The sequence below is a fragment of the Salvelinus namaycush genome, chromosome 4 (assembly GCF_016432855.1).
Source record: "Salvelinus namaycush isolate Seneca chromosome 4, SaNama_1.0, whole genome shotgun sequence".
NCBI lineage: Eukaryota > Metazoa > Chordata > Actinopteri > Salmoniformes > Salmonidae > Salvelinus > Salvelinus namaycush.
The window spans coordinates 18318256-18330511 of record NC_052310.1 but is presented as its reverse complement, the minus strand read 5'-3'; the positions used below and the strand labels follow the sequence as shown (position 1 = coordinate 18330511).

Below are 12256 nucleotides of genomic sequence, written 5' to 3'. Positions count from 1 at the left end.
GATGTACTGTACATCTGGGCTTTCAAATAAAGCGCCATAGGTTCCATTATGTTATGAAAAAGAACAACCATTAACACAGGGAATAAATAAAATCTACAACGTAAAAGATTGACATACGCTACAACCACCAGATTGTCCCATGTGCAGGTTTGGCAGATGGAAAGTCGTTCTGGAATCTGAAGACAAGGTCGCAGGCGGAGGTGTACAGAAGCACGGCCAGGATGTCAAAGCCACCCAGGTACACCTCTAGAAGCTGGAAGATATGTTTTACAGGAAAAGAGGCTGAGGTCGATGATTACTGGAAACAGACCAAACAGACAATATGTCATAAAAAAAAATGTAGACCTACCTCTTAACTTAGCAAGATGTTAGGATTTCAGTCGAGCCAAGATGGTGAAAACCAAGTCCACGACGTAGAGGATGAGATTGGCAATGGTCCCCACAGTTACCACATCCAGGTTGTCATGGCGACAGTTGTCACAGTTTGGTGGATTGTACTCACGGTAGTGCTTGTAACCGAAGACAGGCCAGAGGATGAGGGCAGACAGGTACAACACCACAGCCACTATGTTAAACACCAGCTCCAACAGATCCATCCCAATACAGGAGATGAGGCTTTCAAGTAGACTGCACAGATGGATGGGTATGATGAGAACGGTCACAGGGAGACAGACTACATAGACTACAATGCACCAGAACATGGCGGGTGGGCGGAATTCGCCTTCCACACCCAGGAAGTAGTTGGTGGCGCCGGCGAGGATGATGCAAGCCAGGACGGCCTCTGTGAATCTCAGAATACCCCTCAGGTTTGATAGATAGCCCTTTGGACATTTCATTTTTCTCTTGACGCTGTCCACCAGGAAGACCACGGTAGCGGCCAATGAGAAGATGATGCAGAAGACACTGCTGAAACATGACAGGCAGCCAAAGACGATGGCGAAAATGAGCGTGGCGGCGGCGACCATGAGCGTGCACAGCATGGTCAGACCGCAAACAAGGTCGTCCCAGTTCGGCAGGAGGATGTGCAATAGCATGATCTCGGACACCAGTAGGACCACAGCCACAATGACACAGAAAACCCAGATGAACTCGCAGTAGATGCCGTATGGGTTCACCATCCTACCCCTGAACATAGGGATGACCAAGGCTAACGTACACAGTATGATCTCCAGCAGCCGCAAGATGTTGGGCAGACTCTTGAAGTGTTTACACATCTCCAACTCCTGAATACGGTAAACTTCAATTCCAAAATTCTATTCCACCTGTGTAGCTTTTTTAAGGATAACCAAGATTTTCCAAGCTCAACTTTTGCTGTAGACTTGAGTGACAACACTTCCCTTGAGTTACGCTGAGTTATTCCACCTTCATAACTGTTTCACAATCTCGGATGGAGGCAACCCTTATAGTATTACAGACAGAAGTGGGCAGGCTGTCTGCTGTTAATGGTTAACGTACGTTTGACACTAATATCGTTATTCAAATCCCTGGAGAAGTAGATACATAGTACACTGGAGAAGCTGTTCTGCACTATTACTGTTATAGACCAATGAGAATGCGGTCACACTTCATTTAGATAGAGTATCTACAGATTGACTATTCGGACTAAGGATGGTCATATTATCAACAAACTATCTGTTGCTAAGCAACTGCTTGCTACGGTTATGGTTAGGTTGAGAACAAGGGTTAGGGGAAGGGTTGACGTTAAGATAAGGGCTAGGTTTAGTAGATAGAGATTCTACAGATAGTCTGTCGTCAATCTAAATGAAGTGTTCCCGAGAATGCAAGTGGTAAAAGGACAGTAGGGCAGTGCTGCGACTCACACACAAGAGTTTAACGTAATGAAAAGAAATGTGGTTGTGGTACTTCAAAATCCTTTATCATATACAGTAGTTGTGAATGTTGGCCATGTAATGCTGTTACACGGGCTACTTTTATGTAAATGTATGCCTTGTTGCCATGGAAATATCCATGTGTGATTGACATTGTAACTATACCCTTTACGTTCTATATGGATCATTTCATCATTAACGTGTAACACCATGACAAATTCCTCAGAGGTCACTGCAGGGTTTATATTTGTTCTACTTAAACTATAATAAAAAAAATAATAATAATAATAAAAAGATGAGTGAAACAAGCAGCTTTTGTTAAATTACTATTCAATGCAACAACAAATAATGAATGAAAAGCTATGGATTATATAGTATAGTAAAACAGATACAGAGATCAGTTAACGCTATGAGCGTTTGAAGCCACACATCCCAAGCAGGGTAAACACCAAGTCCATTATAAAGAGGATCAGATTGACGTATGTCATGAATGCCACCATGAACTGAATGGCCCAGATACAGAAGCTTCCAGGACAGTCACTGGGACGAGGGTTGCCTCTGAATGTATAGATGGGCCAGATGATGGCAGCAAAAGTATAGAGAACCACAGAGATGACCAGAAATATAAACACAAACCTGTCTATATTAAATGGCAAACAGTTCTTAATTTTTGTGAAGATGTTGGTGATGATGATAATAGGGATGATGGGGAAGGGAATGACATAGGCCACAATGCACATGATCAGTGCCGGTTTCCCGTCATAACCCGTGAGGGAGATAAAAATGATGCAGCTCACGAAAGCCTCCAGAACCTTCCAGAAGCCAGGCAGGGCGGCCAGGTAGCTCCCCTTCTTCTTATCCATGAACTTATCTTTCACGACCTCTAAGATGTAGGCCACGCCACAAAGTAGGGCGAGGAAGGCGATCACAATCGAGTACAAACATTTTTTGCAGATGTAGAAGTTGGCGTACATGACGAAGACGGACGTGGTCATGAGAGCGGAGGACATCGCCATTCCCGTGGTGAAGTCGTCCCAGTCCAGACAAAACTTGAGGAGGAGGTGGAGTTTGAACATCTCAATGACGGTGATGATGAGGGTCATGATGGAGCAGAAGGCCCAGCTGAACATGGCATAGTTCCAGTAGGTGTGTTGAGTCTCGCCCTGAACAGCGGCCAGGATGAAGGTCAAGATGCCCAGCACTATCTGAGTCATGTGCAGGGCCCCTCGTCCACTTATTAGAGAGGAAGGAGTGAATACGGCTTCGGACAGGAACTTTTTTATTTTGTCCATTGTCTCCGAGTGTGTGATGATGCCTCTTCTCCTCTATCAGGCTTTCTAGACAGCTGTAATGGTAGAGGAGAGAGTGAGCTTCGTCTGAGCTATCCTCTTATCTGTTACCTAGTAGATAGCCGGTCACAATGTGCTTTGCATGATATTCATGAAATACGGTGTGCAGTATCTACACCGGACAGTATACTTCAGTGAGTTTTAAGAGGAAGTGTTTCTCAAGTTTTTGAAAGAGAGACTGGCTAAACGTTTTCAATTCAAGCATGGAAAACATCTGTGACAAATGCACACTCTCTCAAGTTTCCAAAGACAAAATGAAGCAAGGTTTATTTCAATATTTTAAAAAGGAGGGAGAGCTGCTTTGATATCAAGAATGAAAATAAGGAGAGGTGTTCATCGGAGAACGGGTTATAACTTATAGCAACCAAATTAAGTTGCAGCTGTGTAAAAACATTGTACTTCAAAAAATACAAGGCACTCTCTCGTGGAGAGAAAATGTAAAAAGCCTTTATTTGAGTGGCTATCGCATTGCATTGCATCTTCAGGGAAGGCCTGTGAGCCGCAATGAGTTGGTGCGTTTTTGGGTTGTTTTTTAAATAAAAAAGCTAGTTAGACAGACTGAATAAAGTACAGAAAAACGAATCTGATAAGATTACATTTATTATTGACTAGGATGTACTGAATGTGCAACTTATAAAGTGCCAGTCAAAAGTTTGGACACACCTATTCATTCAAGGGTTTTTCTTTATGTTTACTATTTTCTACATTGTAGAATAATAGTGAAGACATCTATGAAATAACACATATGGAATCATGTAGTAACCAAATCAAAATCTAAAAAAAAGTAGCCACCCTTTGCCCTGATGGCAGCTTTCCACACTCCTGGCATTCTCTCAACCACTTTCAGGAGGAATGCTTTTCCAACAGTCTTGAAGGAGTTCCCACATATGCTGAGCACTTGCTGGCTGCTTTTCCTTCACTCTGCGGTCCAACTCATCCCAACCCATCTCAATTGGGTTGAGACTCGGGTGATTGTGGAGGCCAGGTCATCTGATGCAGCACCAGCACCAGCACTCTCCTTCTTGGTCAAATAGCTCTGGAGGTGTGTTTTGGGTCATTGTCCTGTTGAAAAACAAATTATAGTCCCACTAAGCGCAAACCAGATGGGATGGCGTATTGCTGCAGAATGCTGTGGTAGCCATGCTGGTTAAGTATGCCTTGAATTCTAAATACATCACCGACAGTGTCACCAGTAAAGCACCATCACACCTCCTCCTCCATGCTTCATGATGGAAACCACATATGTGGAGATCATCTGTTCACCTACTCTGCGTTGCACAAAGACACGGCGGTTGGAACCAAAAATCTCATATTTGGACTCATCAGACCAAAGGACACATTTCCACCGGTCTAATGTCCATTGCTCATGCTTCTTGGCCCAAGCAAGTATCTTCTTCTTATTGATGTCCTTTAGTAGTGGTTTCTTTGATGCAATTCAACCATGAAGGCCTGATTCACGGAGTCTCCTCTGAACAGTTAATGTTTAGATATGTCTGTTACTTGAACTCTGAAGCATTTATTTGGGCTGCAATCTGAGGTGCAGTTAGCTCTAATGAACTTATCCTCTGCAGCAGAGGTAACTCTGGGTCTTCCTTTCCTGTGGCGGTCCTCATGAGAGCCAGTTTCATCATAGCACTTGATCGTTTTTGCGAACTGTCTAAGTTCTTGACATTTTCCGGGTTGACGGTGTAACGATTCTCGTTGGTGGAAGGAGAGGAGGACCAAAATGCAGCGTGGTAAGTGTTCGTCATATTTAATTAAAACTGACCACTACACAAAACAACAACGAGGAAAAACGAAAATGAAACAGTTCTGCCAGGTGAACATACACTAAACAGAAAACAATCACCCACAACACACAATGGAAAACAGGCTACCTAAGTATAGCTCCCAATCAGAGACAACGATAGACAGCTGCCTCTGATTGGGAACCACACCAGGCCAAACACAGAAATAGACAACCTAGACATACAACATAGAATGCCCACCTACATCACACCCTGACCAAACAAAACATAGAAACATACAAAGCAATCTATGGTCAGGGCGTGACAGACGGACCTTCATGTCTTGAAGTAATGATGGACTGTCATTTCTCTTTGCTTATTTGAGTTGTTCTTGCAATAATATGGACTTGGTCTTTTACCAAATAGGGCTATATTCTGTATACCACCTTTTCCTTGTCACAACACAACAGATTTGCTCAAATGCATTAAGAAGGAAAGAAATTCCACAAATGAACTTTTAACAAGGCACACCTGTTAATTGAAATGCATTCCAGATGACTACCTCATCAAGCTGGTTGAGAGAATGCCAAGAGTGTGCAAAGCTGTCATCAAGACAAATGGTGACTACTTTGAAGAATCTCAAATATAAAATAGATTTTGATTTGTTTAACACTTTTATGTGGTTACTACATGATGCCATATGTGTTATTTCATAGTTGTGATGTCTTCACTATTATTCTACAATGTAAAAAATAGTACAAATAAAGAAAAATCCTTGAATGAGTAAGTGTGGCCCAAACTTTGGACTGGTACTGTATGTAGGTGTCATCATGCACCAGTAGTACAATGAACTAAGCCACACAGTGAATAAATCAAGTTCACAAAGTAAAGGAGCAGGTTGACACGTCAGTTTTGGCAGATAGAAGGACGAAGGTTGTTCTGGAAGCTGAAGACGGGCCACTGTGTCACAGCGGAGGTGTACAGGAGAAAGGTCGGGAGATCAAAGCCAGCCAGGTACACCTCCAGAGGCTGCAGGAGATGTTTTACAGAGGGACAGAGGTTTAGGACGATGACAAGGATCGTCAAGGGGAAACACACCGAGGAGACGATCACACGGCACTCCATTCCTGGATTTCCCTTGTAGTCGGTAAGGAACACAATTATGATGCATGCCCCAAATTCCACAGCAAAACCTAATACACACAATCTAGTAAAGGAATGGGATGAGAATATATAAGTATAAAATATATGGATGAGCAGTGACAGAGTGGCTAAGATGCAATAGATAGTGAAGAACATATAGTGAAGGATACAGTATACACATATGAGATGAGTAATGCGAGATATGCAAACATTCTTAAAGTGTTATTATTAAAGTGACTAGTGTTCCATTTATTAAAGTGGCCAATGATATCAAGTCTGTAGGTAGGCAGCCGCCTCTCTGTGCTAGTGGTGGCTGTTTAACAATCTGATGGCCTTGAGATGGAAGCTGTTTTTGAATCTCTCTGTCCCAGCTTTGATGCACCTGTACTGACCTCGCCTTCTGGATGGAAGTGAGATGATGGAAGCTCGGGTGGTTATTTTCCTTGGTGATCTTTTTTTCCTTCCTGTGACATCGGGTGTTGTAGGTGTCCTGGAGGGCAGGCAGGTTGCCCCCGGTGATGCGTTGTACAGACCGCACCACCCTCTGGAGTGCCCTGCGATTGTGGGTGGTGCAGTTACCATACCAGGTGGTGATACAACCAGACAGGATGCTCTCAATTGTGTACCTGTATGAGTTAGCGAGGGTTTTCCGGTGACAAGCCAAATTTCTTCAGCCTCCTGAGGTTGAAGAGGCGCTGTTGCGCCTTCTTCACCACACTGTCTGTGTGCGTGGACCATTTCAGTTTGTCGGTGATAAGTAACTTTCCACCTTCTCCACTGCTGTCCTGTCGATGTGGATAGGGGGGTGCTCCCTTTGCGGTTTCCTGAAGTCCACGATCATCTCTTTTGTTTTGCTGACATTGAGTGAGAAGTTATTTTCCTGACACCACACTCCGAGGGCCCTCACCTGCTCCCTGTAGGCTGTCTCGTTGTTGTTGGTAATCAAGCCTACCATGGTAGTGTCGTCTGCAAAGTACATGAGAGGGCTGAGAACGCACCCTTGTGGGGCTCCAGTGTTGAGGATCAGCGGAGTGGAGATGTTGTTTCCTACCTTCACCACCTGGGGGCGGCCCGTCAGGAAGTCCAGGACCCAGTTGCACAGGGCGGTGTCGAGACCCAGGGTCTCAAGCTTAATGATGTGTTTGGAGGGTACTATGGTGTTAAATGCTGAACTGTAGTCAATGACCAGAATTCTTACATAGGTATTCCTCTTGTCCAGATGGGATAGGGCAGTGTGCAGTGTGATGGCAATTGTGTTGTCTGTGGACCTATTGGGGCGGTAAGAAAATTGGAGTGGGTCTAGGGTATCAGGTAGGGTGGAGGTGATATGATCCTTGACTAGTCTCTCAAAGCACTTCATGATGACAGAAGTGAGTGCTACAGGGCGAAAGTCATTTAGTTCAGTTACCTTTGCATTATTGGGTACAGGAACAATGGTGGCCATCTTGAAGCATGTGGGGACAGCAGACTGGGATAGGGATTGATTGAATATGTCCGTGAACACACCAGCCAGCTGGTTTGCACATGCTCTGTGGACGCGGCTAGGGATGCCGTCTGGGCCGGCAGCCTTGCAAGGGTTAACACGTTTAAATGTTTTACTCATGTCGGCCACGGAGAAGGAGAGCCCACAGTCTTAGGTAGCGGGCCGTGTCAGTGGCACTGTATTGTACTCAAAGCGCGTAAAGAAGCGCGTAAAGAAGTTGTTTAATTTGTCTGGTAGCAATACGTTGATGTCGGCGACGGGGCTGTTTCCTTTTTTTGTAATCCGTGATTGTCTGTACACCCTGCCACATACGTCTCGTGTTTGAGCCGTTGAATTGTGACTCTGCTTTGTCTCTATACTGACGCTTTGCTTGTTTGATTGCCTTACGGAGGGAATAACTGCACTGTTTGTATTCGGTCATGTTTCCAGTCGCCTTGCCATGATTAAATGCAGTGGTACCTACCTCTCTGCTGCTTGAAAAATGTCCAGAAACAAAGGACTTTCTTCTGAAACTCGTCAGTCTATTCTTGTTCTGAGAAATGAAGGCTATTCCATGCGAGAAATTGCCAAGAAACTGAAGATCTCGTACAGCGCTGTGTACTACTCCCTTCACAGAACTGCATATACTGGCTCTAACCAGAATAGAAAGAGGAGTGGGAGGCCCCAGTGCACAACTGAGCAAGAGGCCAAGTACATTAGCGTGTATAGTTTGAGAAACAGACGCCTCACAAGTCCTCAACTGGCAGCTTCATTAAATAGTACCCACAAAACACCAGTCTCAACCTCAACAGTGAAGAGGCGACTCCGGGATGCTGGCCTTCTAGGCAGAGTTAAAAAGAAAAAGCCATATCTCAGACTGGCCAATAAAAATGAAATATTAAGATGGGCAAAAGAACACAGACACCGGACAGAGGAACTCTGCCTAGAAGGCCAGCATCCCGGAGTCGCCTCTTCACTGTTGACATTGAGACTGGTGTTTTGCGGGTACTATTTAATGAAGCTGTGCTAGCATAATTGCAAAAGGGTTTTCTAATGATCAATTAGCCTTTTAAAATGATAAACTAATTTATTATTAGGATTAGCTAATACGACGTGCCATTGGAACACAGGAGTGATGGTTGCTGATAATGGGCCTCTGTACGCCTATGTAGATATTCCATAAAAAATCTGCCGTTTCCAGCTACAATAGTCATTTACAACATTAACAATGTCTACACTGTATTTTTGATACATTTTATGTTATTTTAATGGACAATTTTAAATAAAATAAAAAACAAGGACATTTCTAAGTGACCCCAAACTCTTTAAATGTAGTGCAGGTGTCATAACCAGCCATAAAATAATCCAATATGTCACCACAGGTCTAAATATGTGTCGTGAGTGTTATGACCATATTATGTCAGGTTCTGACAAGTTATGTCAGCTGTTATGACATGGCTATGACCATGGCTATGATCATGTCATAAAGTGTTATGATGCTGGGTGTCATGTAAAGTGTTACCAGGACCTGTCTGGTTGACTGACATGTCAAGAAAGCAGAACAACGGCTTATCTTGGACAGATCTCTTCCCATTTAGCAATCATTGAGTATACCAAACATTAGGAACACCTTGAGTTGCACCCCACTCCTTTTGCCTTCAAAACAGCCTCAATTCGTCAGGGTAGGAACTCGACAAGGTGTCGAAAGCGTTCCACAGATGTGCTGGCCCATGTTGACTCCAATGCATCCCACATCCCACAGCATCCCACACCTTTGGGTGGTGAACCATTCTTGAAACTGTTGAGCTTGAAAAAGCCAGCCGCGTTGCAGTTCTTGACACACTCAAACCGGTGCTCCTGGCACCTACAACCATACCCCGTTATTTTTGTCTTGTCTGGCCCATTCACCCTCTGAATGGCACATATACACAATCCATGTCTCAATTGTCTCAAGGCTTGAACATCCTTCTTTAACCTGTCTTCTCCCCTATATCTACACTGATTGATGTGGATTTAACAAGTGACATCAATAAGGGATCATAACTTTCACCTGGTCATGGAAAGAGCAGGTGTTCTTCATATTTTGTACAATCATTGTATGTTTTGACCCTCGCCCCCGACCCTGGTCCAGGAACCTTCACCAAGGCCCCTCCTAAATAGAGGAGACAACTCAGGATAGAGAGGTAGCTCAGCACAGAGAGGTAGCCCAGGACAGAGAGGTAGCTCAGGACAGAGGGGTAGCTCAGGACAGAGGGGTAGCTCAGGACAGAGGGGTAGCTCAGGACAGAGGGGCAACTCCGGACTGAAGGGCAGCTCCGGACAGAGAGGCAGCTCTGGACTGAATGGTTGCTTCGGACTAGATGCAGCTCCGGACTATATGGCAGCTCATGACTGGAGGGCAGCTCATGACTGGAGGGCAGCTCATGACTGGAGGGCAGCTCATAACTGGAGGGCAGCTCATGACTGGAGGGCAGCTCATGACTGGAGGGCAGCTCATGACTGGAGGGCAGCTCATGACTGGAGGGCAGCTCATGACTGGAGGGCAGCTCATGACTGGAGGGCAGCTCATGACTGGAGGGCAGCTCATGACTGGAGGGCAGCTCATGACTGGAAGGCAGCTCATGACTGGAAGGCAGCTCATGACTGGCTGGCGGCTCTGGCAGCTCCTGACTGGCTGGCGGCTCTGGCAGCTCCTGACTGGCTGGCGGCTCTGGCAGCTCCTGACTGGCTGGCGGCTCTGGCAGCTCCTGACTGGCTGGCGGCTCTGGCGGCCCCTGACTGGCTGGCGGCTCTGGCGGCTCCTGACTGGCTGGCGGCTCTGGCGGCTCCTGACTGACGGACGGCTCTAGCGGCTCCTGACTGACAGACGGCTCTGGTAGCTCCTGACTGACGGACGGCTCTGACGGCTCGGGACAGACGGGCGGCTCTAATGGCTCGGGACAGACGGGCGGCTCTAATGGCTCGGGACAGACGGGCGGCTCAGATGGCTCGGGACAGACGGACGGCTCAGATGGCGCTGGGCAGATGGACGGCTCAGATGGCGCTGGGCAGACGGACGGCTCAGATGGCGCTGGGCAGACGGACGGCTCAGATGGCGCTGGGCAGACGGACGGCTCAGATGGCGCTGGGCAGACGGATGGCTCAGATGGCGCTGGGCAGACGGATGGCTCAGATGGCGCTGGGCAGACGGATGGCTCAGATGGCGCTGGGCAGAAGGATGGGCAGACGGATGGCTCAGATGGCACTGGGCAGACGGATGGCTCAGACGGCGCTGGGCAGTCCCGAGCCATCTGAGCCGCCCGTCTGTCCCGAGCCATTAGAGCCGCCCGTCTGTCCCGAGCCGTCAGAGCCGTCCGTCAGTCAGGAGCTACCAGAGCCGTCTGTCAGTCAGGAGCCGCTAGAGCCGTCCGTCAGTCAGGAGCCGCCAGAGCCGCCAGCCAGTCAGGAGCTGCCAGAGCCGCCAGCCAGTCAGGGGCTGCCAGAGCCGCCAGCCAGTCAGCTGGGCAGACGGATGGCTCAGACGGCGCTGGGCAGACGGATGGCTCAGACGGTGCTGGGCAGGCAGGCAGCTCAGACGGTGCTGGGCAGGCAGGCAGCTCAGACGGCGCTGGCCAGGCAGGCCGCTCAGACGGCGCTGGGCAGGCAAGCAGTGCAGGCGGCGTTGAGCAAACGAGCAGTGCAGGCGGCGTTGGACAGACGGCCTAGTGCGGGGAGCAGGAACAGGGCACACTGGTTTCTCAAAGCGCACTATAGGCCTGGTGCGTGGTGCCGGAACTGGTGGTACCGGACTGAGGGCACGCACCTCAGGGCGAGTGCGGGGAGAAGGAACAGTGCGCACAGGGCTCTGGAGACGCACAGGAGGCTTGGTGCGTGGTGCCGGAACTGGTGGTACTGGGCTGGAGACACGCACCTCAAGGCTAGTGCGGGGAGCAGGAACAGGGCACACTGGTTTCTCAAAGCGCACTATAGGCCTGGTGCGTGGTGCCGGAACTGGTGGTACCGGACTGAGGGCACGCACCTCAGGGCGAGTGCGGGGAGAAGGAACAGTGCGTACAGGGCTCTGGAGACGCACAGGAGGCTTGGTGCGTGGTGCCGGAACTGGTGGTACTGGGCTGGAGACACACACCATAGGGAGAGTGTGTGGAGGAGGAACATGGCTCTGGAGACGTACTGGAGGTCTTGAGAGCAGGGCTGGCACCATCCGCCCTGGCTGGATCTTCACCCTAGCCCGGCAGATGTGGGGAGCTGAGATGTTGCGCACCGGGCTAAGCACACGCACCGGGGACACCGTGCGCTCCACCGCATAACATGGTGCCTGCCCGGGACGACGCCCTCTCTCTCCACTGGAAGCATGGCTGGGAGAGCTGTAGCGGCGAGCTGGCAGAGGACGTGCAGGGCTAGGAAGGCGCACAGGAGGCCTGGTGCGTGAGGCTGGCACAGTCTTAACCAGACGGCTAGCACGCACCTCAGGACGAGTATGGAGAGCTGTTCCCGGTGACATCAACTCCCCGACACGTTCAGTCGGGCGGATGTCGTGCCTTATGCACCAAACCAGCACCTCCCTCATAACTCTCTCCTCCAATTTCCCCATTAACTCCTTCACTGTCTCTGCGTCGCTCACCTCCAATTCCGCCCTGACCGGCTCCTTACGGTAAGCAAGGGGAGTTGGCTCAAGTCTACTACTTGACCCAGCTACACTCCCTTTTAGCCCCCCCCCCCCAAGAAATTTTTGGGTGAGCCTCTCGG

The 12256-nt window shown here is 48.3% G+C and overlaps 2 protein-coding genes across 2 annotated transcripts; both read right to left on the bottom strand.

Annotated features, from left to right (window-relative positions):
- Nucleotides 1–368: 368 nt before the first annotated feature.
- Nucleotides 369–1214, bottom strand: LOC120045396 (myeloid-associated differentiation marker-like protein 2). Its single transcript, XM_038990271.1, has one exon. It carries the CDS (start codon nucleotides 1212–1214, stop codon nucleotides 369–371), a length of 846 nt encoding a protein of 281 aa, XP_038846199.1.
- Nucleotides 1215–2236: 1022 nt separating this feature from the next.
- Nucleotides 2237–3043, bottom strand: LOC120045395 (myeloid-associated differentiation marker-like protein 2). The gene has a single exon (XM_038990269.1). It carries the CDS (start codon nucleotides 3041–3043, stop codon nucleotides 2237–2239), a length of 807 nt encoding a protein of 268 aa, XP_038846197.1.
- Nucleotides 3044–12256: the final 9213 nt, after the last annotated feature.

Excerpts from the sequence above, each read along its gene's own strand:
- LOC120045395 (XM_038990269.1), bottom strand. The coding sequence starts at position 3,043 with ATGACTCAGATAGTGCTGGGCATCTTGACCTTCATCCTGGCCGCTGTT.
- LOC120045396 (XM_038990271.1), bottom strand. The coding sequence starts at position 1,214 with ATGTGTAAACACTTCAAGAGTCTGCCCAACATCTTGCGGCTGCTGGAG.